At 45.1% G+C, this 25,756-nt stretch overlaps 1 protein-coding gene and 1 non-coding gene across 2 annotated transcripts in view; both read left to right on the top strand.

Annotated features, from left to right (window-relative positions):
- Positions 1-25,756, top strand: part of LOC126161233 (frizzled-9-like) — a 384,093-nt gene that overhangs the window by 356,006 nt on the left and 2,331 nt on the right. Inside the window, exon 4 of the mRNA XM_049916975.1 lies at positions 23,858-24,036. Within this exon, the coding sequence (XP_049772932.1) occupies positions 23,858-24,036 (179 nt within the window). The remainder of the gene's footprint in view (positions 1-23,857; positions 24,037-25,756) is intronic.
- On the top strand, positions 15,661-15,735 carry Trnas-cga (transfer RNA serine (anticodon CGA)). The gene has a single exon. It is a non-coding gene; the product is annotated as a tRNA-Ser (tRNA).

The raw sequence follows: 25,756 nt of genomic DNA, 5'->3' as shown, positions 1-25,756 counted from the left end.
CCACGGCCAGTGTCCCATTGGGTGCCTTTGGAGGGGTGGCCCACTGACCACTGTCCCTCATGCACAAATACCTCCAGAGCCTCAGTCACATGTGAGCATCACGATGCCCACTGAAAGCACAGCTTTGAACTTTTGAAGGGGACGTGACGACGAACGCTTCGCGTCCCTAGATGTTTCAGTACGTCATCCAAAAGCGGCATCTGCAAATTTCAACCGACTTGTTTGCTACGACGCTTCGTACGTTTTCATTTTAATACTCGTCATAGTTTTTCTTAATGCAAAATACGCTCTGTTGGCTGCTATTAACCACTGTTTAATTTCGTAAGAAGCTTCATATGAGTGGATGACTGTCGATTGAAGACATTTTAACTGCTCAGCTCTCCCAATAGCATAACCACCGAAAATTATTGAGGGTTCCACAGTCACCTTCCCAGCGGACATATAATTTGTTTTGTACTGGCTGGCTGATATTCAGTCCCATATTCCTACCGACAGGCTCAAGTGCGATGAATATCTTCACCACTGCCTTTTGAGGTCTTTCACCTATATATATAATTCACCTATTCACCTATATATATAATCGGCATAAGCGAGTGCCTGCACTGATTTATAAAAGATAGCTTGCCTGCTCAGTAGGTTTGCATCCTTCATGAACTTCTCCAAGGCAACACTAAAAAGAAGACACGCCAGCGCATCTCATTGCTTTACCACACTTTGTATATCTAATGGATCAGACTCCATTCCTGCCGTTTTTATTCAGCTCTTCTCCTCATTCATTGTCATTCTCTCAAGCCTTAACAATTTCTCAGGAGGTGCCAGTTCAAAGCACGGTATAGTTGATCTCCGTCTATGCTGTCACATGCTAATTTGTAGCCAATGAAGGACTCATGCGTTTCAGTACTGAATTCAATTACCTTTTCCAAAATTTGCGTTAGGGTGAAGATCTGATATATAATTGATTTCTGCGGGAGGAACCCACATTTGTGTCAGCCAATCTGTCCCTGAACAGCTGGATTGTGATGGTCAAATAGTACTTTAGAGAATGCTTTATCTCCCAAGTTTAGCTGCGTAATTCCTCCATAGTTGTCACACTCCAACATATCTCCTTTCTTTTATACAGGCAGGACTGTTTCTCCTGATGCTACAACGGAAATTACCAGCGTTAGGAGAATCAGTTCTGATTGCCGGCCATCTTGTTTGACATTTTTTTACAAAGTAGTGGCGAACACGATAATCAGCTCGTCATAAAGCTGTGGTGTACAACTAAAAAGTATGAAGGATTTAAGTTTCTTAGCGGCGTTACCGTTTCTTAAAGACCTGCTGACGGGTATTATAGGCTGCAATAATTACCCAGCAGTCGCTTTTAACGTTTTATGCAAAATTAAGATATTTATGACATACTGACTTCAGAAACCGGTGTAGCCTTGTTTCATTTAGTCGTGACAGATGCTTCTGTCGGTACAACGAAAAAACCAGTCCAAAGTTGCAAATTCCTTTTTTTGTTCACTGGGTGACCAGTTCCGGTCCGGGACCCTTTTTTCAAACCATCGAGTGAATAAAAAAAAGTGAAATTTGCAACTTTTGACTGGTTTTTCATTGTACTGATTAACAGAAGTTGCTGACCCACAGCTATTCCAGCATGCCGGAAGTTCGCAAATGCTTTTGTTACGATAGTCGCTTTGAAGCGAACGACGCAATGTCCCGTAATGTTAATCAAATCACGTTCACTCGGTATACATTGCAGCTGACAGAACTGCTTCCTAAACGAAATATACTTTTGAACGAGTGCTGTAAAGCTGCGTTCTAGACCCGGAACCTGATACGCCGTCATGTGTTCTGCTATTATTAGTTCTCGAGAGGGATAATGAAATATACGGTAGCTTCTAATAACAGGTAATCTTGAGGAAAGGTGGAACTTGTTTTGCTGTGCTGGGATTCGAACCGATGACCTTGTCTTTCGTGGAAAGTGCTATTCATTAACCTCATCTCCGGAGCCACATACACAGCGTTAATTTTCTCTGCTCAGTCTCGATTTATTTCTGTGAAAGTATTATACAAAGTCCGTGGCTGTCTTTTACATTTTAGGTCTAAAATTATAAAATGGGCTTTTTTTATTTTTGCATATTACATAATGTTAAGCGTAAAAGTGGAAAAACAACCATAAACTCTGAACAATATTTCTACAGGAGTAAACGGAGGAGGAGATGACACATAGGTTTGAGTAAATAGAAAAAAGAAATTCGTTGAGTTTGGAGAAGGCGGAGTTTGCATGCCAAACTTTAATTCTCTAACACGGATAAAACGTCAACAGGAGCCACAACCCCTGCAGGATGGTTATTAATTCTATCTGTTGCTTTTTGCTACGTGTCAGACTCATTACCGAGCCACAAGACGTTGTGCTACGACACAGGACTCGCATTAGCGAAGGCGGTGGTTCATATCCCGGTCCGGTCATCCAAATTTAAGTTTTTCGCGATTTCTCTAAATAACTAAACCTAAATATTGGGATAAAAAGGAAGAGTCGTATGGGATTGTTAACTGGGAAACGGCGAAGAGTAGGTTCAGCCGCCTGATCGGAACGGGTTTCCCTCCTCTGGTCCGTTTTCTCTCGGTATATGAGTTGTGTCTTTAGTGTTGCTTACTGAAATGGATGTGGTATCATGCTCTTTCTCTCTCTCTTTTTCTCGATTTCCGACTTACTTAATTTTCATTTAACACCGTAGCTCTGAGATTTACTAATACATTGGAAATTTTATGTTAAGAAATAGTGTACTCGACTCACATACACAGTTCCATGTGCGAGATCTGGTTTGTTTTAGTATACAGATGACAGACTGAAAAGAAAACAACAAATAAATAAATCCAGGAAAGAAAGAAGGTCTTCATTGGTCGTAATATCAGCGCTCTTTTCTGCTGCAGATCTGGCTTTCAGCTGGCAGTGGAGCTATTATCAGTGCGTTGTAGTCAGTTATGCATTCTCAACGTAATTGTAACAACACATGTTTCAACTTAACTTAGGCACGTACAAGATTAAGTGGTCCATAGCTTTTCTCATTATGGAATCTATGGCTAATATGGAAAGGAACGTTGGTAAAATGCGCCCTTGTGTTCCCGTCTTCTGTTCAAGTTGTGTGTAGATACAGGTTTGTGAAAACATGTGTGAGATGATTAGGAATTCCGTATGGGCTTACAATACTCCGCAATGATTCTCGGAGTATATTGTCAATTTTTTTTAAAAAAGTCAACCAAGTTAAGGTGCAGTGGACAGTTGGATTCTATGCATAATCGTATTACGTATCGCAGAACAAGTATATGTTCAGAGAGGGATCTTCCATTTCTGAAGCCAGCCTTGTCTTCTCAGTCAACAGTCTGCTGCTTCTTCTGTACTTTTTAGAAAAACAAGGAATATCTTGTTACGGAGAGTCAAAATTATTTAGTGTCTTTTTATTATTAATTTTTGCCTCCGAGAACCGGCTGTTTTTACTGACTTGAGATCGAGTTTCAAGCACGAAAGGCTTCACCTTCAGGCACACTGCGCAATAAACGATGTATTACACACTGCTCAAAAGAATTAGGGGAATTTGACCTTGGACATCTGTCATACTCCACTGAGCAATAATTCAGGTCTGAGTATGTTAGCAAATTATACCTTTATCTTTCGCAAATGAAGTATACAATAAAACACCATTACATAGTCTGTCATTTACATAACAAGAGGTGAAATGTCCGACAGGAGTCGAAAATAAAGAGGAACCAATCATTCATCCCGTCATCTCGGGTGCTTTGAGTGTTGCGTGAGCGTTTATCACCACCTGACGCCCATGTCACGGGCTCCCTACAGGTCTTCGGAAACCTTATGGTATCAGTTCCTATTCTTCAAGGAGAGCCGTTGAGAGCTTTTGGAGAGTCTGTCGTGGAACAGGATGACCACGAACACGTCTGTCAAGCATGTTCCACAAATGTTCGATCGGGATTTTGGATCAGGACTCACCTTTGGCCATTCCATTCCTTCAACGTCCAGGTTTCGCACGATATCCCTGGTCACGCTCGCCACATGGGCCTAGGCATTATCGTCCATAAGAAGAAATTCAGGGCTACCACCGTATGCGGGAGTCCCCATGTGGTGTCACCGCCAGACACCACACTTGCTAGGTGGTAGCCTTTAAATCGGCCGCGGTCCGCTAGTATACGTCGGACCCGCGTGTCGCCACTGTCAGTGATTGCAGACCGAGCGCCGCCACACGGCAGGTCTAGAGAGACGTCCTAGCACTCGCCCCAGTTGTACAGACGACTTTGCTAGCGAAGCTACACTGACAAATACGCTCTCATTTGCCGAGACGATAATTAGCATAGCCTTCAGCTACGTCATTTGCTACGACCTAGCAAGGCGCCATTACCAGTTTATATTGAGATTGTAATTAACCTTGGGATGCATGTACCGTCAAGAGAGATGTTCACCAATTGTGGATTAAAGTTAAGTATTCTACCAGTTACCTCCTTTTTTTACTAGACTCAACTCCTATAACTGTTCCAGACCTCACGCCAGCCTGCGTGAGCTTAAAAGCGTGCATTTCGGCCTCCTCTAGCAACACGGTGTTGGCTCTTCTGCCAACACAATACCCCACATGGTTCAACAGGATCTGTTCGATGTACTGTCTGGCGGTAGGGCGTCCATGGACAACTACAAGATCCGTACGGTTGCCAACACTGATGCCTTCCAACGTCATCACAGAACCTTGCCTGAAATTGTCGATTTCCTGGACAGCATTCGGCAGGTACCGCTCACCACGGTGTCTTCAAGCAGGAACAGAGCCATCATCTTGCATCAGAGGAAATCTAGCCTCGTCTGTGAATAACACGTTTCGCCAAGATTGGCAGTTGACTTGGGAACGGCAGAACTGAAGACGAGCTGCGAGTTGTCGTGACGAGCGTGGTACTCGAACAAGACGTCTGGGGCGTATGGCTCCAGTGGCCCTTCTGAGATCGTCTTGCAGTGCTCTTGCCCTAGCCGTATGACGCCGCAACGCGGAGGTGGCCAGACATCGGTTTTCGTGTGGGGTCGTAAAGCGTCGCCGACCTTTTCCAACTCGTCTTGTGTACTGACCTGTCTCGCTGTGGAGTGTCCGCAATCAGTGGTTGACAGATGGAGACGCAATGGCATCTGCCACAACAGAACGGAAAGTCCATCGTTTTTTAATGAAACAGACCGCCCTTGCAACTTTCACTGCATTAAGATGTCGCATTGCATGTGCTTGGTTGAATACAATGTCCACAAATCAACTGCCATCTGTGTACCTCGTTGAAGAACACTGGGACACCGGTGCCCACTTCCTTCAGAGAGGGCACCTGATAATGTAATGCGTAACACAGCCGATAAATGGCGAATGATTGTACGAGGGTCGTTCAATAAGTACCGCCCCACATTAAAAAAATAAAAAATAAAAGCTTCACATTTGATGTTTGTTCTGTGCGACGGTGAAGTTTCGAACAGTTCTGGCAGATGGCAGAACCGTAGTACAGCGTCAAAATGTCGACTAAATACGACTCACATTACAAGCAGCGTGCTGTAATTGAATTCTTGCGTGCAGAAAAAGGAACCGTGGTGAAGATCCATAGACGTTTATGTACAGTGTACGGCGATGCTGCAGTTGATAGGAGTACACTTGGACGATGGGTAAAGAAAGTTACAGCCTCAGAAAATGCAGAAACAGAGCTCCATGATCAGCCACGCTCGGAGATCCTGTCACAGCCACTGCTCCAGACATCTTGCAGATGCCATTATTCGTGCCAACCGGCACATCACAGCTCGACAATTGGCTCTACAGTTGTCGGTCAGCATTGGAAGTGCGTCTGCAACGATAGAGACTCTCGGATATTCAAAGAGGCGCTCACGATGGGATCCACGAATGTTCACAGCGGTCCATAAGGTTCAGCGTTTTCAGACCAACGGAGAGGCCTTTCTGTCACGGATCGTTACGGGGGACGAAAGCTGGGAAACAAAAAAAGGCAGTCCACGGAGTGGCGTCATCCTCATTCACCACAAAAGAAGAAATTCAAGGTAACACCCTCTGCCGAAAAAGTCATGATGACATTCTTCTGGGATTGTGATGACGTCATTCTTGTGTTTGTGTTGCCAAGAGGGTCAACCATCGATTCGGAGGCATACGTGAAGGCTCTGAATAAACTCAAGAACCGTTTTCGAGGTGTGCGATCGGACAAGAGTCCAGCAGAAATGTTGCTCCAACACGATAATGTACGCCCACACACAAGTCTGAGAACCTGGGAACACATTGCCAAAATGCATTTTTTTAAATTATTGGTTTACCTTGTTTCTGTTGTTGTTGAGTACTAACAACAGTTGCAAAAGAGAAGGTTGATCTACTGATCAATCACTGAAAAAGAGGGGAATGCAGTACAGTCGTCAAAGAAAAATTTCCATTAGCAAAACGTGGCACTAACAGCTGATAATTGTGGGACCCATGATTTTTGAAGGACATGGTTACTGCAAGATTTGAAAGCCTTCTGTTGGTGAAGATATATATTGCCATTTACTAAAAACAAAACGAAATAGAACAGTAACTGTTTCTATGACATTTATCAGATGTTTTACTGTGATTCTGATGAGACAGGTAACTCTAGCTGATTTTGGAATATATACTTTGATCCCACACTACATATGGTAACAGCTGTAGTGGTTTTTACAACTCCTCCCTCCCCACTCCCTGTATCAATAAACCGATGTGCCCAGCAACTCCAAGTTCATAACTAGCTGCATACTGTACTAGTCAAAATGTAGCACATTTTCTCAGACTGATTGGTACACTGATCCAGAATTACATTTCTGTTTTCAGTAAATTATATGTGTGAATAAAACTCACACTAAAGCACAGAGAAGTAGCATCACCCATGCACAATATTTCAACAACATGACTCATCTTCCTCCAATGCTACCCGAGACTTCTAGTCATGTGGAACAGTTCCAGTACTTATACTCACATTGTCGAAATATTGGGTATGGATAATACTGATACACAGTAGAGCAATCAACCCTTCAAGATGTCAACAGTTTGCCAGGAAAGCCTGAAGAATTACACACAGAACCAGTCTTCATTTATAAATTCTGAAGCCTGCAGATTAGAGGTGGCGACTGATTGAAATTCATGTGGCACCACGCCGTTGATTGTGTGGCCAGTACGGCCGTCGGTGGTTATTACTGTGTGTTGTGTGTGATGGTGGACACAACAGACTGGAATATATCCAACAAAGAACTAAGAACTTTGGGTACAAGTACTACTCTGAGAGTAATACGTGGCGGGCTGCAACAAACCACACAGAGACTGGTTTTCTCTAAATCTAAAAATGCTATAAATTCGACTTTCTCTTCTTCAACCTACTGTCAGTGTTACTGTCAGTGCTACCTCGATACCTGGGGGACGTCTGCCCTCCTCAACCATCGATTCAGAGGCATACGTGAAGGCTCTGAATAAACTCAAGAACCGTTTTCGAGGTGTGCGATCGGACAAGAGTCCAGCAGAAATGTTGCTCCAACACGATAATGTACGCCCACACACAAGTCTGAGAACCTGGGAACACATTGCCAAAATGGGGCTGGACATCTTTGCTTCATCCACCCTACAGTCCAGACCTGGCACCCTCGGCTTTTTCATCTCTTTGGGCCGCTTAAGGATTCTCTGCGGGGAGCACACTTTGAAGATCACGAGAGTGTCAGTCATGCAGTGAAAACATGGCTACGCCTACAGGACAAGAGCTTTTACCAGCAGGGAATACATGCTCTTCCACAACGTTGGCGTACGGCCATAGAACGTGATGGAGACCACGTAGAAAAATAGGACATGGGCAAGACATGATGATGTTTATTGTCACCAGATTCTGACTCTTAACAATAATATGTTCTGAGAAAAAAGAGTAGGGCATTACTTATTGAACGACCCTGTAGTTGTTGCATATATTGAAAGGGAAGATCTCAGGTTATTTGACGTAAGACCACTGGTACCCCCTGTATGAATTTTAACGTAGCGAAAGTTGATACACCTGTTCCCGTAATTCTTTTGAGCTGTCTACATTCGCAAGTGTGTCGTGCCCGCATAAGGTGGTAGCATCTCGTGTCGTTACACCACAACCGGCCAAGGCTGGGGTACAGTATTGTATCGATTAACATGCCAGCTGCTTCAGGGTGAAGCCATTTGTTTTTGAAATCGATCGCAAATCAGCAAATACAAGGTTCAAATGGCTCTGAGCACTATGGGACTTAACATCTGAGGTCATCAGTCCCCTAGAACTTAGAACTACTTAAACCTAATTAACCTAAGAACATCACACACATCCGTGCCCGAGGCAGGATTCAAACCTGCGACCGTAGCAGTCGCGCGGCTCCGGACTGAGGCGTCTAGAACCGCTCGGCCACCGCGGCCGGCAGCAAATACAAGGGATTGGAGATGAAAATAATAATAATAATAATAAAAGAGAACGGTTTTTATTCTCCATAATAAGATATTTTCGATCTGTCAATAAGATTCAAAACAGCTCAGACTCCGCTGCAGAGCGAAAAGTTCACAGAGGCGGGGAAGCCTCAGCGGCGAAGAGTGGTACGTGTGTCGCGTCGGTGTCCGGCAGCAGAGAGGCACGCTACCTGTTTGCCGTCCACTCCTCTTGTCTGCCGAGCAAGCACACACACTGCTGCATGTGTTTGAGCTGTATATTTTCGTGCTTCGACAGCGGACTAATTGATTCATGAATACATTAATATTAATCCTGGCGCGGACCGCGAGAGGCTTTCGGTGTAGCGCCGGGTACAGTCGCGGCCGCTCAAAATGGAGGCGCCCGGCCGCGCGCTCTGCCGCCACAGTTGCAGCGGAAACGTGTGTCCCAGTGGCGACATCCACGGCGATTCCTTTTTCTCTTCTCGTTCCGGGTGCTGCTCCAGCCGCGAGTGACTTTCTAGCACGGAGGCAGGCAACCGCCCCAGACCTGTACGGAGAGCTGCTCTCGCGGCTGTCTCGACATTTAAAAGCAAACACTTGTTGGCCTGCCACAGCACCGCCCCTTAATGCATAAGCAATTAGCAGACTTGCCTCAGCTGTATACACACACACATACGACACTGATAATGTGTACAGAAATACTCTCGCCACCGTGTGAGCCGTCTCTGGCGCTAGGGCCATATTTAGTAACTTCCATTTTATCCCTAGTGGCTAGCGTTGGAGAATGATTTACATTCGTAAAATATAAGCGATATAACCACTACGTTTTTTTTAAAAAAAGAAACAACTACAAAGCACGATACATTATGAGCTATGAAGTCCCAACTTCAGATTGTTTGTCATTATTTGCTCATCGCAAAAGCTTCAGATAGAAACTAATGAGAAGAAATTACACCTGTCAGAACAACTTGAAGTACTTTTGCAAACACATTTTTTTCCAACGTATTATAAATAATGGAACTGATTTCAGGAGACATGGTTTTTGCACTTGTATAACACAACTGTCGTATCTTGACCACAAGTGTTTTTTGTTGAATCACTTCTCCCTACTCGTTTCGGCCACTGGCCATCTTCAAAGGACTTCTAGTTGTATAACCCTTTTGAAGATGGTCTGTGATCGAATCGCGTAGGGAGAAGTGATTCAATAAAAAAACACTTGTGGTCAAGACATGACATTTGTGTTACGTAAGTGTAACAGTGAGTGCTGCATCTTATGTCGCTTTTCTCAAATATCTTCCCACAATTTCTTTAGTAATTTTGCAGATAATTATTTACAGCCCTCAAGTCTGCTCTGCAATGCATAAGAGAGCTGTAATATTAACTATAGCCTCGCCTTAGAATAGAAAAAATGAAACATCTTTATTTTTAGTAATATTTTTACTTGTTTGTATTTTTGTAACATACATGAATTTTCAAACTGATAACATGTGAAAAAAATCAGTGTAACACACAAAATTTGTGTGTTCAAAAAGTGAAGTCTGTACAACTAATAACAGAAGCAATTAAGTTGTTTTTGTACAAACGTTCATTTTAGTGACAATTATTTCACCATCAGAACTAAACTGTATTTTTGAAATTGGTCAGTGAGCACTGCCAATTACAAATAGTGACTAAATAATGTAATAAGCACTTAAACATTAGCGTTTGCAGTCCAAAATGTATTGTAGCTTCTAATAAAAACACCTGTTTGTTACGGAATGCGGTTGCTTTTTCTATATAATAGTCATTTAAAATTAATACCTAACTGTTCTGGGAGGAGTTTCGAGTGCCGTAGTACCGAGAGACCAAATACATCTATTTTGTTAACAAACATAGTGAGTTAGAATCATTGTAAAGACAGTCAGAATGTCAAATCTTAATGAGATGTGCTATTCATTAACACGGTGCTTCAAATCGATAAAAATAATAGCATTCGTAAGCTAACCTCAGTTGCCCATGAGGTGTCGACAGCACATCCCTGCCAGCTCTTCTTCTTTATGTCGATGTTCCTGACCAAGTTTTCGTCCCCCCCCCCCCCTTTTTTCTGTCTCTCCTTCCCGCACCAGCAAAATAGGTGGTATCTTTTCAACATTGTCAAATGAAACAGAACTTTGCCTGCTAGCCAAGCAAACTTACATGGCGAAACTTGCTCCATGTCAAACAGGCTGTACAATAGTTTACACCTCTAGATGCTAATGCAGACTGCGTGTGTCCCATTACATAATTAAATATTAAACGTTAAGCGACTTTCTGCATGTTGCCTACTAACTCAGCCCTCTTACCTTATGAATCTCAATGAAAAAACTCAGCAGGGTCCAGAGAATCTCGACCTGGGTTAAAATACACACGTGACACTTAACATGCAACTAACGTAATAATGTAAGAAAATACACTGAAGACCCAAAGAAACGGGTACACCTGCTTAGTATCGTGTAGGGCCCCAGCGAGCACGCAGAAGTGCCGCAAAAGGACGTGACATGGAGTCGCATGGACTCAGCTAATGTCTGAAGTAGTGCTGGAGCTGTCCATAAATCCGTAAGAGTACGAGGGGGTGGAGTTCTCTTCTGAACAGCACTTTGCAAGACATCCCAGATATGTTCGATAATGTTCATATCTAGAGAGTTTGGTGGCCAGCAGAAGTGTTTAAACTGAGAAGAGTGTTCCTAGAGCCACTCTGTAGCAATTCTGGACATGTGGGATGCCGCATTGTCCAGGTGGAATAGCCATAGTCCGTCGGAATGCGCAATGGACATGAATGGATGCAGGTGATCGACAGAATGCTTACGTACGTGTCACCTGTCAAAAGTCGTATCTAGACGTATCAGGGGTCCCATATCACTCCAACTGCACACGCCCCACATCATTACAGAGCCTCTACCAGCTTGAAGAGTTCCCTGCTGACATGCAGGGTCCATGAATTCATGAGGTTATTTCCAAACGCGTACACGTCCATCCGCTCGAGATAATTTGAAACGAGACTCGTCCGACATGTTTCCAGTCATCAGCAGTCAAATGTCGGTGTTGGCGGGCCCAGGCGAGGCGTAAAGCTTAGTGTCGTGCTGTCATCAAGGGTACACGAGTGGGCCTTCGCCTTCGAAACCGCATATCGATGATGTTTCGTTGAGTGATTCGCGCGCTGACACTTGTTGGTGGCCCAGCATTGAAAACTGCAGCAATTTGGTGGTGGGTTACACTTCTGTCACGTTGAACGATTCTCTTCAGTCGTCGTTGGTCTCGTTCTTGCAGGATCTTTATCCGACCGCGGCGATGTCGAAGATTTGATATTTTACCGGATTCTGATATTCACGGTACACTCGTGAAAGGGTCGTACGGGAAAATCATCGCTTAATCGCTACCTCGGAGATGCCTTGTCCCACCGCTTGTGCGCCGACTATAACACCACGCTCAAACTCACTTAAATCTTGATAACCTGCCGTTGTAGCAGCAGCAATCGATCTAATAATTGCGTCAGACACTTTTTGTCTTATATAGACTTTACCGACTGTAGCACCGTATTCTACCTGTTTATACAGGGTGTTTCAAAATGACCGGTATATTTGAAACGGCAATAAAAACTAAACGAGCAGCGATAGAAATAAACCGTTTGTTGCAATATGCTTGGGACAACAGTACATTTTCAGGCAGACAAACTTTCGAAATTACAGTAGTTACAATTTTCAACAACAGATGGCGCTGCAAGTGATGTGAAAGATATAGAAGACAACGCAGTCTGTGGGTGCGCCAATCTGTACGTCGTCTTTCTGCTGTAAGCGTGTGCTGTTCACAACGTGCAAGTGTGCTGTAGACAACATGGTTTATTCCTTAGAACAGAGGATTTTTCTGGTGGTGGAATTCCACCGCCTAGAACACAGTGTTGTTGCAACAAGACGAAGTTTTCAACGGAGGTTTAATGTAACCAAAGGACCGAAAAGCGATACAATAAAGGATCTGTTTGAAAAATTTCAACGGACTGGGAACGTGACGGATGAACGTGCTGGAAAGGTAGGGCGACCGCGTACAGCAACCACAGAGGGCAACGCGCAGCTAGTGCAGCAGGTGATCCGACAGCGGCCTCGGGTTTCCGTTCGCCGTGTTGCAGCTGCGGTCCAAATGACGCCAACGTCCACGTATCGTCTCGTGCACCAGAGTTTACACCTCTGTCCGTACAAAATTCAAATGCGGCAACCCCTCAGCGCCACTACCATTGCTGCACGAGAGACATTCGCTAACGATATAGTGCACAGGATTGATGACGGCGATATGCATGTGGGCAGCATTTGGTTTACTGACGAAGCTTATTTTTACGTGGACGGCTTCGTCAATAAACAGAACTGGCGCATATGGGGAACCGAAAAGCCCCATGTTGCAGTCCCATCGTCCCTGCATCCTCAAAAAGTACTGGTCTGGGCCGCCATTTCTTCCAAAGGAATCATTGGCCCATTTTTCAGATCCGAAACGATTACTGCATCACGCTATCTGGACATTCTTCGTGAATTTGTGGCAGTACAAACTGCCTTAGACGACACTGCGAACACCTCGTGGTTTATGCAAGATGGTGCCCGGCCACATCGCACGGCCGACGTCTTTAATTTCCTGAATGAATATTTCGATGATCGTGTGATTGCTTTGGGCTATCCGAAACATACAGGAGGCGGCGTGGATTGGCCTCCCTATTCGCCAGACATGAACCCCTGTGACTTCTTTCTGTGGGGACACTTGAAAGACCAGGTGTACCGCCAGAATCCAGAAACAATTGAACAGCTGAAGCAGTACATCTCATCTGCATGTGAAGCCATTCCGCCAGACACGTTGTCAAAGGTTTCGGGTAATTTCATTCAGAGACTACGCCATATTATTGCCACGCATGGTGGATATGTGGAAAATATCGTACTATAGAGTTTCCCAGACCGCAGCGCCATCTGTTGTTGAAAATTGTAACTATTGTAATTTCGAAAGTGTGTCTGCCTGAAAATGTACTGTTGTCCCAAGCATATTGCAACAAACGGTGTATTTCTATCGCTGCTCGTTTAGTTTTTATTGCCGTTTCAAATATACCGGTCATTTTTGAAACACCCTGTATATCTCTGTTGGAATACGCATGCCTAGTTTCTTTGGCGCTTCAGTGTATTAATAAACATGTTAAATTATGAAATACCGAAATGATTAAGTACATTAAAGAAAATTAACGACTTAAAGAACAATTGTAATTATGTTCTGCAAAACATTGGTGAGAATATCTTGAGCATTTGGTTTAGGAATATTACTCCATTGCGATTTGTGGCACAGCAACTTCGATGCACTACGCCCGCTAGTCCACTGCCTGCACACAACTGACAGATCGCGTGCGCGTCTGTTGTCTACCGTTGTTAGGTCAAGCTGACGTCGCTTACGCGGTAGGAATAGGATCAGCTGGGCGTGTTTTGGAAGGGCGGCGTACCTCCAGGTACGGAGTGGCAGAGGGCGTGGTTTTGCCCTGGGCGTCGGCGCGCGTGTGGTCTGGTGCGAGGTGGCGAGTGGAGCTGGACTCGACCGCGCTCTCCGCGTTCTTAGAATAACGGCGGGCGCCGACACAAAGGCCGCCGCGCGACACAACAGTTTATTTTGAACCCGAGTAGGCCCTGTAAACTACACGGGCCGGCGTTCCAGCGCGCCCCTCTGCCGTCCTCTCCCGTTACTTAATAGCCGCGGCACGGACACTGTCTTCCTCGGCGTCGTCCACTGTGCGACTGCAAGCAGCGCCGAATGCGGTTCGTTTCAAGAGGCCAACGACATTTCTCGGTACGGCACAGGGCTGGCGATGTTACACACTATGTGATCAACAGTATTCAGACACCTGGCTAACAGTGACTTACAGTTCGTGGTGCCCTCCATATGTAATGCTGGAATTCAATATGGTGTTGACCCACCCTTAGCCTTGATGACAGCTTCCACTCTCGGAGGCGTACGTTCAATCAGGTGCTGGAACGTTTCGTGGGGAATGGCAGCCCATTCTTCACGGAGTGCTGCACTGACAAGAGGTATCGATGTCGGTCGGTGAGGCCTGGTACGAAGTCGGCGATCCAAAACATCCCAACGGTGTTCCTTAGGAATCAAGTGAGTACTCTGTGCAGGCCAGTTCATTGCAGGGATGTTATTGTCGTGTAACCACTCCGTTTCAGGCCGTGCATTATGAACAGGTGCACGATCATGTTGAAAGATGCAATCGCCATGGCCGGCCGGGGTGGCCGAGCGGTTCTAGCCGCTGCAGTCTGGAACCGTGCGACCGCTACGGTCGCAGGTTCGAATCCTGCCTCGGGCATGGATGTGTGTGTTGTCCTTACGTTAGTTAGGTTTAAGTAGTTCTAAGTTCTAGGGGACTGATGACCTTAGAAGTTAAGTCCCATAGTGCTCAGAGCCATTTGAACCATTTTTTTGCAATCGCCATCCCCGAATCGCTCATCAACAGTGGGAAGCAAAAAGGTGCTTAAAACATCGATGTAGGCCTGTACTATGATAGTGCCACGCAAAACAACAAGGGATGCAACCCTCCTTCATAAAAAAACACGACCACACCGTAACACCACCACCTCCGAATTTTACTGTTCGCACTATACACGCTGGCAGATGACGTTCACCGGGCATTCGCCATACCCACACCCTGCCATCGGATCGCCACATTGTGTACCGTGATTCGTCACTCCACGCAACGTTTTTCCACTATTCAGTCGTCCAATGTTTACGCCCCTTACATAAGCGACGTGTCGTTTGGCATTTACGGGCGTGATGTGTGGCTTATGAGCAGTTTTGTCACCTCCCGCGTAGCTGTCATAGTACTTGCAGTGGATCCTGATGCTGTTTGGAATTCCTGTGTGATGGTCTGGGTAGATGTCTGCCTATTACACATTACGACACTCTTCAACTGTTGGCGGTCTCTGTCAGTCAACAGACAAGGTCGGCCTGTACGCTTTTGTTCTGTACGTGTCCTTTCATTTTCCCACTCCACTATCACTTCGGAAACAGCGGACGTAGGGATGTTTAGGACTATGGAAATCTCGCGTACAGACGTATGACACAAGTGACACCCAATCAACTGACCACATTCTAAGTCCGTCACTTCTTCTGTGAAGAGCTTCCGTGAAGTTAGGAAGGTAGGAGACGAGGTACTGGCGGAATTGAAGCTGTGAGGACGGGGCGTGAGTCATGCTTGGGTAGCTCAGTTGGTAGAGCACTTGCCCGCGAAAGGCAAAGGTCCCGAGTTCGAGTCTCGGTCCGGCATACAGTTTTAATCCGGCAGGAAGTTTCACATCAGCGCGCACTCCGCTGCAGAGTGACAATCTCATTCATATAATTGATTCAGCTAGCTGGACAGTGCATCAACCTTCTTCAGTGCGGATGCACAAGTACGTCCGACCTCCTGCTGGAATCTCAGAGTAGCGAGCATGCAGTCATTGGACAGGGACTGCGGACAGTTGGTGCTCGGTGGGAATGTGGATAGGCTGCGAGGCGTGCCGAGATGGTCCGCGCAGTTGCGCTAAACGCTGTGTCCCGGATGGTGCAGTGGTTAAACCACCTGCCTAGTAAGCAGGAGATCTCGGGTTCGAATCCTGGTGCGGTACGCATTTTCACTCGCCCCCCCCCCCCCCCCCCTGACTTCGTATAATGTCCCGATGCAGCTGACATCAGTAATCCCTTCATTTTCCTTTCCTTCTCCCCACTTCAGTGTACATAGATTCTTTTTTAAATTGTTTATTAACTGTCATGACGCATTGTATTTATGCATTAAGAACCTTGCTAATTTGCACTGTAACAGATTTCTGTTTCCTTTGGTCATATCTTGACAATTTTATAAACGCTTAAAGAAATTGTAAAGATTTATTGTGCTGGCTTTACTATAACACATAACGTGAATTTCTATTAGAAAGATTTGTATTAGAAGTTATACTGATACGCACTTTCTCCTATTGTCTCTTAAGAATTTGAATATAATTCTTACATTGATCACGAATCTGTGTGTGGCGCTTCTACATCTTCATCTACATCCATACTCCGAAAGCCACCGGGCGGTGTGTGACGGAGGGTACCTTGAGTACCTCTATCGGTTCTCCCTTCTATTCTAGTCTCGTATTGTTCGTGGAAAGAAGGATTGTCGGTATGCCTCTGTGTGGGCTCTAATCTCTCTGATTTTATCCTTATGGTCTCTTCGCGAGATATACGTAGGAGGGAGCAATATACTGCTTGACTCCTCGGTGGAGGTATGTTCTCGAAACTTCAACAAAAGTTTTGTAACCGTGCATCGACACAGTAACGCCAGCTAGCGCGACTGAGCCATCCTCATAGCTCACACTCTTGCGCTGTTCATATTGTGTATGGAACTCCAACAGTTGGGTCAAAATGTACTGTTAATGGTGTTACCTGTTTGTTTCTACGTTTTGGTAGTGACAGTCGTTGACGTCTACTCAGTCTCTTGTATCTGTATCAGAAAGTGTTTCGTTCATGAATGCTGTTCGTTTAGATCTAACTTTTGTAAGACATTTGCGTTTCTGTAAAAAACTGTAACATAACAACTGTTGCTTCGTCAGTTTGTAAGAGGTCATCAGGTGATGGGTCAAACTCTAAACGTTTCAGAAATTCAGAGAAAATCAGCGACTGTTTTTAAGCGACCATGCAGCTTTTTTAAATTCCTTCCAATAATGTCTTCTACCTCACCATTTAGAAACGTACTGTCCAACTAATTAACATATTAAAGTAACCTCCGACTAACCTTTGAGTATAAATTAACAGACCAACACCATCTATGAAATACATAACATAAAGCTCACTAACCGCTGAATATGGGGCCCTTGTACTCATCAAACAACTTGACAACAAATATGTAAATTTGGCAGAAAGAGAACCCCCTACCACCAAAGTAGTTGCTGTTACGAGGTGCCTTGCTTGCACACAGCAACCGTACAGAATCGTCACAGGGCCAGATTGGGTTATGCAACAGCTTTGGAGAAAATAGACAGCAACCAGATAACAATAATTTGCAATTGCTTATTGAATGACGTTTTACAGTACGTAAGTGAAGTTGAGGATTGTGCGTGAGAATATAAGTCAGTGTTCACTGATGTTTCTTCAATCTCTGATATAGTTAGAGATCCAGTGATCGATGACCAACGTCACTTTATAACGTCCGGTTCGGCTCTTCTTGGCGGTGACGAGATGGGTCCTGAGACACTCGCTGAGAAACTGTCCTGAGGTACTACTTTGAGGTATTCACTTGAGGTACTAACTAACTAATTACTGAATGTAGCTGTGTGTCTGCTTATATCCGTATATGGCGGATGGAAATCCACCTGGGAAATATTTGTGTGGCGTAGCGCGGATGCGTAGCGTAATCCGTGTCGTGTGTACACTGTCTTGGAGTTTCTTCTTTACTAAGTTGCGCCTGAGTCAAAGACAAGTCGGTGCTCTTTCATGTAGCCTGTATCCCATACCTTTTGGGGAAACAGAGAAGGGGAGTGGTTCCTCCATATCAGAAAGTCTTAATCTCACTTACCCTCTGTTATGCCAAAATCGGCTGAATTGCCTCTCCATTAAAAGCCCATCACTCTCTTCCTCCCTCTAAATCCTCACCCTCGCCACCCCTTGCAGTAACGTATTAATTTCCATCATTTCTCCCACAATGAACACCGAAGTGTCTAACCTTCCTGTAAAGTTGATAGCAACCATCCAATGATTACCAAAACTGGCCCTATGCCGCACTTGTATCAGTATCCCCCTCCCCCAACTTTAGCTACATACTCCCCATGTCATATCGCAATAACACCTAACAACGAAGGCCGCCAAAGATCTACGCATTCTTCCAGCTTTAACAGAATAATTCCTTTTGTCTCCATGCCAAGTTTCATTCTTGTCACTCTTCTCCCTTCCATTTCAAGAGTTTGATTCCCGGTAGCCAGCCCCGTCATTTGCATCTCGAATCCTTTCCAAAACACTCTCACAAAAACCCTCACCACCTACTGCTCACTTCTTTCTCAAAATCAGGACAATCCTTTTATCGCCTATTTCTAATCACTGACAGCCCCAAAATCTTGCAGCACGTTTACTGCCGATGATTTACAACACCACTAGAAGATATCAATTTTTATTTATAAGAGTAAAAAATACTAGTTTTTTTTTAAGAAAAATCCAAGGAAGTTGCCGATATTTTAACTTATAGACTTTATTCTGTTACAATATTATACAAAAAATAATAATATTCAGACATTAAGAAATGGGCATCTGAATTCAAATACCGCTATACTTTTCTCGGAAATCATCTACGGTGTCCGCCCCGATAGCTGAATGGCCGGCATAACGGACTGCCGTCCTAAGGGGCCCGGTTTCGATTCCCGGCTGGGTCGGGGATTTTCTCCGCTCAGGGACTGGCTGTTGTGTTGTCTTCATCATCGTTTCATCCCCATCCGTCGCGCAGGTCGCCCAATGTGACGTCGAAAATAACAAGACCTGCACCAAGACCTGTCCCATAAGGGGCCTCCCGGCCAAAGACGCCATACGCTCATTTCCATCTACAGTCTACATGAAGTACGTTCAAAAACTTCGATCACACCTGGAAACGACGAGAAAACGCACAGTACTGCTATGGACGAAAGGCGATTTAAGGTGTATGAAACATTTGCCGCGGTAAGTGTACCAGAAGAAACTGCTATTACTTTTGCGTAAGGGATTATCTATGAGAAAACTGTGTGATGGATGGACGCTGCTTTTTTCAGTGATGACCGATAGCAAATGGAAAAATATATTTCTCGGCAAATTATGGATTATTTTAGAAAGAACCAGCTGATTTTGTTTCTGAACTTGTTACCTTGTGTGAGAGGTTTTCCCAGTAACTAACGCAAAAATTGATAATACTTTAGGTTATTAACTTTAATTGAGAGAGGTTATGGTTTTTAAAACAAAAGACCCTACCTGGAGGTAGGTAGGACTGAAACCAAATCGGCCACAGACAGTCTAGAACACTACTGAGCTACTTCACTTGTCTGCTACCGTGCTCCTTATGACCTGTGTATGAGGTGTGTATGAGCTATGTTTAAAACTTTAGAGCCCATTTTTCGGAATTTTCTAGATAGTGCCCTTTAAGACTTTTATACTACTAACCAGCGAAGTCTCATCCCGAACCGAATTTCCCAGACCGGAAGTTCCCCTCGTAAGTCGGAGTGGCGACTGTGTAGAGAAGTAGCTGAAAGGTGTTGGTAAATCTTGCGAATCAACATTTTAAATTTTTACTGAAGTTTCCATTTCGTGACCGGTCCGCCTCCGCCCTTGTCTGTTGCGCGATGGCGTTATCCACGGTTGCATATCCAGAGGTTTACTGCTTTAGGCTGTCGTTCGATGTTGTGCCGCTAGTATACAGAAATACTAACGTTTCCATACATATTTACTTCGTAAACGGAAACGAAATCACTCTTTCATCACGTTCCCTGACGTGGTCAACACAGAAATATTGAGATGGTTCAAATGGCTCTAAGCGCTATGGGACTTAACACCTGAGGTCATCAGTCCCCTAGAACTTAGAACTGCTTAAACCTAATTAACCTAAGAACATCACACACATGCATGCCCGAGGCAGGATTCGAACCTGCAACCGTAGCAGCAGCCTGGTTCCGGACTGAAGCGCCTAGAACCGCTCGGCCAAATATGAGAGAAAGTGTCTATAATCAGTGACCGCAGACAATTGTATGGTTTCCACTGGATCTCAGGATCGACTAACATAACTGTCCGAAGCTGTTCTGTTTATCTATGTACACACGCAAATAAATACATACTCTGCAAAGCACTGTGAAGTGTGTGGTAGAGGGTACGACTTGTTAGGTTATTAGTCTCCTGCACTTTCCAATGGAGCTCTGTGCAGTGAGTGTGTGTGATGAGGAGATTCAAACATAAATTAATGGAGTGCAATTTTCAAAAGCGTCCCGCGGTAAAAACTGGTTATTTTAGTTTGGAATCACTATTTCTCACATCCGCCCTCACTAACAGTGATTTTACGGGATCGTACATTTCATGCCGCTTCTCAGTGTTACTCCCAAATACTATGTGACGCGCTCGTCTTTTCAACTAGTAATCTTGTAACCATATACTGTCGGGTTCTATTTCGCTTTTATAGGCTCTTATCCACATCTGGAGAGAGCTGTCATTTATTAGACCAAGTGCAAATTTTGTCCAAGTTTATGTACATTTCCTTACGATCGTCGATCCATGGTACCTTGCTGTGGGCAAGAGCATTGTCAGCGAACAACCTCCTAGTGCTGTTGACCCTATCCGACACTTGTATTTGTAAGCAATCCTAGAGTGTCGTTTTCTTGAAGAGTGCACATCAGCCGGCCGAAGTGGCCGTGCAGTTAAAGGCGCTGCAGTCTGGAACCGCAAGACCGCTACGGTCGCAGGTTCGAATCCTGCCTCGGGCATGGATGTTTGTGATGTCCTTAGGTTAGTTAGGTTTAACTAGTTCTCAGTTCTAGGGGACTAATGGCCTCAACAGTTGAGTCCCATAGTGCTCAGAGCCATTTGAACCATTTGAAGTGCACATCATGACAATGGCTGACTGCAGCGTGTTGTTATTGTTCTTGTTGTTGCACCCAGTGCTCGATGGGCAACCACAGCACACAGTCGCTGCTGTTTGCAGAGTTTTGGGGTTGTTCTTGCAGGGTCGTGCTGCGAAGGCTCGCTGCTGACTGTAGCGTGTTGTTGTAGCTGTTATTTGTAGGCTCATGCTGCGAAGGCTCACTGCTGACTGTAGCGTGTTGTTGTTGCTGTTATTTGTAGGCGCCTGCTATGTGGGCTCGCTGCTGACTGTAGCGTGTTGTTGTTGCTGTTATTTCTAGGTTTGTGCTATGTGGGATCAATGCTGATTTTAGTGTGTTGTTGTTGCTGTTATTTGTAGGCTCGTGCTATGTGGGCTCACTGCTTACTGTAGCGTGTTATTGTTGCTGTTATTTCGAGGCTCGTGCTATGTGGGCTGACTGCTGACTGTAGCTTGTTGTTGTTGCGGTTATTTGTAGGCGCCTGCTACGTGGGCTCGCTGCTGACTGTAACGTGTTGTTGTTGCTGTTATTTCTAGGCTCGTGCTATGTGGGCTCACTGCTGACTGTAGCGTGTTGTTGTTGCTGTTATTTCTAGGTTTGTGCTATGTGGGATCAATGCTGATTTTAGTGTGTTGTTGTTGCTGTTATTTGTAGGCTCGTGCTATGTGGGCTCACTGCTCACTGTAGCGTGTTATTGTTGCTGTTATTTCGAGGCTCGTGCTATGTGGGCAGACTGCTGACTGTAGCTTGTTGTTGTTGCGGTTATTTGTAGGCGCCTGCTACGTGGGCTCGCTGCTGACTGTAACGTGTTGTTGTTGCTGTTATTTCTAGGCTCGTGCTATGTGGGCTCACTGCTGACTGTAGCGTGTTGTTGTTGCTGTTATTTCTAGGTTTGTGCTATGTGGGATCAATGCTGATTTTAGTGTGTTGTTGTTGCTGTTATTTGTAGGCTCGTGCTATGTGGGCTCACTGCTCACTGTAGCGTGTTATTGTTGCTGTTATTTCGAGGCTCGTGCTATGTGGGCTGACTGCTGACTAGCTTGTTGTTGTTGCGGTTATTTGTAGGCGCCTGCTACGTGGGCTCGCTGCTGACTGTAACGTGTTGTTGTTGCTGTTATTTCTAGGCTCGTGCTATGTGGGCTCACTGCTGACTGTAGCGTGTTGTTGTTGCTGTTATTTCTAGGTTTGTGCTATGTGGGATCAATGCTGATTTTAGTGTGTTGTTGTTGCTGTTATTTGTAGGCTCGTGCTATGTGGGCTCACTGCTCACTGTAGCGTGTTATTGTTGCTGTTATTTCGAGGCTCGTGCTATGTGGGCTGACTGCTGACTGTAGCTTGTTGTTGTTGCGGTTATTTGTAGGCGCCTGCTACGTGGGCTCGCTGCTGACTGTAACGTGTTGTTGTTGCTGTTATTTCTAGGCTCGTGCTATGTGGGCTCACTGCTGACTGTAGCGTGTTGTTGTTGCTGTTATTTCTAGGTTTGTGCTATGTGGGATCAATGCTGATTTTAGTGTGTTGTTGTTGCTGTTATTTGTAGGCTCGTGCTATGTGGGCTCACTGCTCACTGTAGCGTGTTATTGTTGCTGTTATTTCGAGGCTCGTGCTATGTGGGCTGACTGCTGACTGTAGCTTGTTGTTGTTGCGGTTATTTGTAGGCGCCTGCTACGTGGGCTCGCTGCTGACTGTAACGTGTTGTTGTTGCTGTTATTTCTAGGCTCGTGCTATGTGGGCTCACTGCTGACTGTAGCGTGTTGTTGTTGCTGTTATTTCTAGGTTTGTGCTATGTGGGATCAATGCTGATTTTAGTGTGTTGTTGTTGCTGTTATTTGTAGGCTCGTGCTATGTGGGCTCACTGCTCACTGTAGCGTGTTATTGTTGCTGTTATTTCGAGGCTCGTGCTATGTGGGCTGACTGCTGACTGTAGCTTGTTGTTGTTGCGGTTATTTGTAGGCGCCTGCTACGTGGGCTCGCTGCTGACTGTAACGTGTTGTTGTTGCTGTTATTTCTAGGCTCGTGCTATGTGGGCTCACTGCTGACTGTAGCGTGTTGTTGTTGCTGTTATTTCTAGGTTTGTGCTATGTGGGATCAATGCTGATTTTAGTGTGTTGTTGTTGCTGTTATTTGTAGGCTCGTGCTATGTGGGCTCACTGCTCACTGTAGCGTGTTATTGTTGCTGTTATTTCGAGGCTCGTGCTATGTGGGCTGACTGCTGACTAGCTTGTTGTTGTTGCGGTTATTTGTAGGCGCCTGCTACGTGGGCTCGCTGCTGACTGTAACGTGTTGTTGTTGCTGTTATTTCTAGGCTCATGCTATGTGGGCTCACTGCTGACTGTAGTGTGTTGTTGTTGCTGTTATTTCTAGGCTGATGCCACGTGGGGCTCACTGCTGACTGTGGCATATTGTTGTTGCAGTTATTTCTAGGTTCGTGCTATGTGGGCTGACTGCTCACTGTAGCGTGTTGTTGTTGCTATTATTAGTAGGTTCATGCTACGTGGGCTCACTGCTTACTGCAGTGTGTTGTTGTTGCTGTTATTAGTAGGCTCATGCTACATGGGCTCACTGCTTACTGTAGTGTGTTGCTGTTGCTGTTATTAGTAGGCTCGTCCTATGTCGGCTGACTGCTGACTGTAGCGTGTTGTTGTTGCTGTTATTTCTAGGTTCGTGCTACGTGGGCTCACTGCTGACTGTAGCGTGTTGTTGTTGCTGTTATTAGGAGGCTCGTGCTACGTAGGCTCACTGCTGATTGTAGCGTGTTGTTGTTGCTGTTGTTTGCAGGATCGTGATAACTGGGCTCACTGCTGACTAGCGTGTTGTTGTTGCCGTTGTTTACAGGGTCGTGCTACGTGGGCAACCACAGCGCGCGCTCGCTGCTGGTGTTCGTGGTGGTGCCGCAGCTGGCGTGGCTGTGCGCCGGCGGCGCCCTGCTCGCCGCGGGCTGGCTGGGCTGCCGCAGGCGCCGGGGCGCCGCCGCCAGGATGCGAACCCTGGGCCCGGACGCCAAGCTCAACCAGGTGAGCGACGCGCCGCCCCAGCCACCACCTACCCTCTACACAATATTCGAGAACTGCTGTCTTCTGAGTTCTTACAAGAGCAAAAAATCGTTATACTGTTATTACTAATCACAGTTTGGACCTACTGGAGCTTGCAATACACAATATGAGGCCTTTTCAGAGTTTTTTTTTTTTTTTTAATATTTCCTTGGTGCCCACATCGCTCTCGTTCACTCAGAATGGGCTCTTTTCTGCTCGTCAGACCAGGCTCCTCCTATCTCCTTCTGCCATACCTACGTCCACCCATGAATCTTATGCGTAAATACACTGAAGAGCCAAAGAAGATGGTACACCTGCCTGATATTGGTTACGGCCCCCGCGAGCACGTGGAAGTGCCACAACACGACGTGGCATGGACTCGACTAATGTCTGAAGTAGCGCTGGAGGGAACAGGCACCATGAATCCTGCGGGACTGTCCATAAATCCGTAAGAGTACGAGGGGGTGGAGATCTTTTCTGAACAGCACTTTGTAAGGCATCACCCTCGCACTCTTACGGATTTATGGACAGCCCTGCAGGATTCATGGAGCCAGTTCCCTCCAGCGCTACTTCAGACATTAGTCGAGTCCATGATGCGTCGTGTTGCGGCACTTCTGTGTGCTTGCGGTGCCTCCACACGATATTAGGCAGGTTGTAAGAGGTCCATGAGTAAGGAATTTATTGCTACCGCACTCGAGCAGATGTAATTTCGATGGATTGTTCACGCGCTGCATGCGAGATGCAAGTTGTAAGAGAATCTCAGACCAGAGAGCAGTGTTGGCTGCAGCAGGAGCTGTGTCTGTAGGAGTAAGTAGTAGCTAGCAGTCTGGTGTGTGGAATTCGCGAGGCCGGTCGTGGGGAGCGATGGCGGTGTCTGAGCGATGTAGTATCAGGTAAAAATAGCCGCGCGCATATATACTTTATTACAACAAAATTTGTACTATTATTATATCAAGTCCCATGTAAATGTTTTAAAAAATCTTTTAATATTTATCTTTTCTATAAAATTAACTTTTTTGACAATCATTAATTTGAGTTTAAATAATTTACTAATTTCTGCAATCCATGGTCATCCCGATTCTCGTAAAGAAAAATCAGTTGTTTCTTTTTATACATGACAGATCTAGCGGCCAGCATTTCACACGGCTGTGCCAGAAAAATTTCTTACAGGATCAGATATATCCGCGTTATCCGATGACTTCACTAAGGTAAGATTTTTCAATTTATTCAGAATGAATTTTCAGGGCCATGACACAGCACTGCTGACGTCCAAAATTTTCCAATTTAAATTCACAGTCAATTATTGAAAGGTTATAAGTGAGCCTCAGTTTTATTGAGGGATTAGTCACATTTCATTTTTGGTAGGTTACGGAATTTATCTGTTGGTAGGTTATACTAAATGTGAATGCAATATACATATTTTTTTCTGTTGGGACGTTACACTGAATGTGAATCCTACACATATTTTTACTCTTGGGAGGTTACAAGGTGTACCAGATTCTTTGGCTCTTCAGTGTATTTATTATGAAATGCATATTGTATATTCAACCGGGAAACTTCGTTAGTAATGCTGAGAGGCACCCACATGCCTTGCTCATACTGTGGCATCAAGCAGTCAGGGCTGCAAGATGAGTGGTCTGCCAAGCGAGTGGATTCATTCTTATTTATCGAGTAACATGAACTCTAGTACTCACAATTAAGT

This window comes from Schistocerca cancellata, chromosome 2, assembly GCF_023864275.1.
Source record: "Schistocerca cancellata isolate TAMUIC-IGC-003103 chromosome 2, iqSchCanc2.1, whole genome shotgun sequence".
Lineage (NCBI taxonomy): Eukaryota > Metazoa > Arthropoda > Insecta > Orthoptera > Acrididae > Schistocerca > Schistocerca cancellata.
Note: the sequence above shows the minus strand (reverse complement) of the source record. Positions and strands in the feature narration are given on the sequence as shown.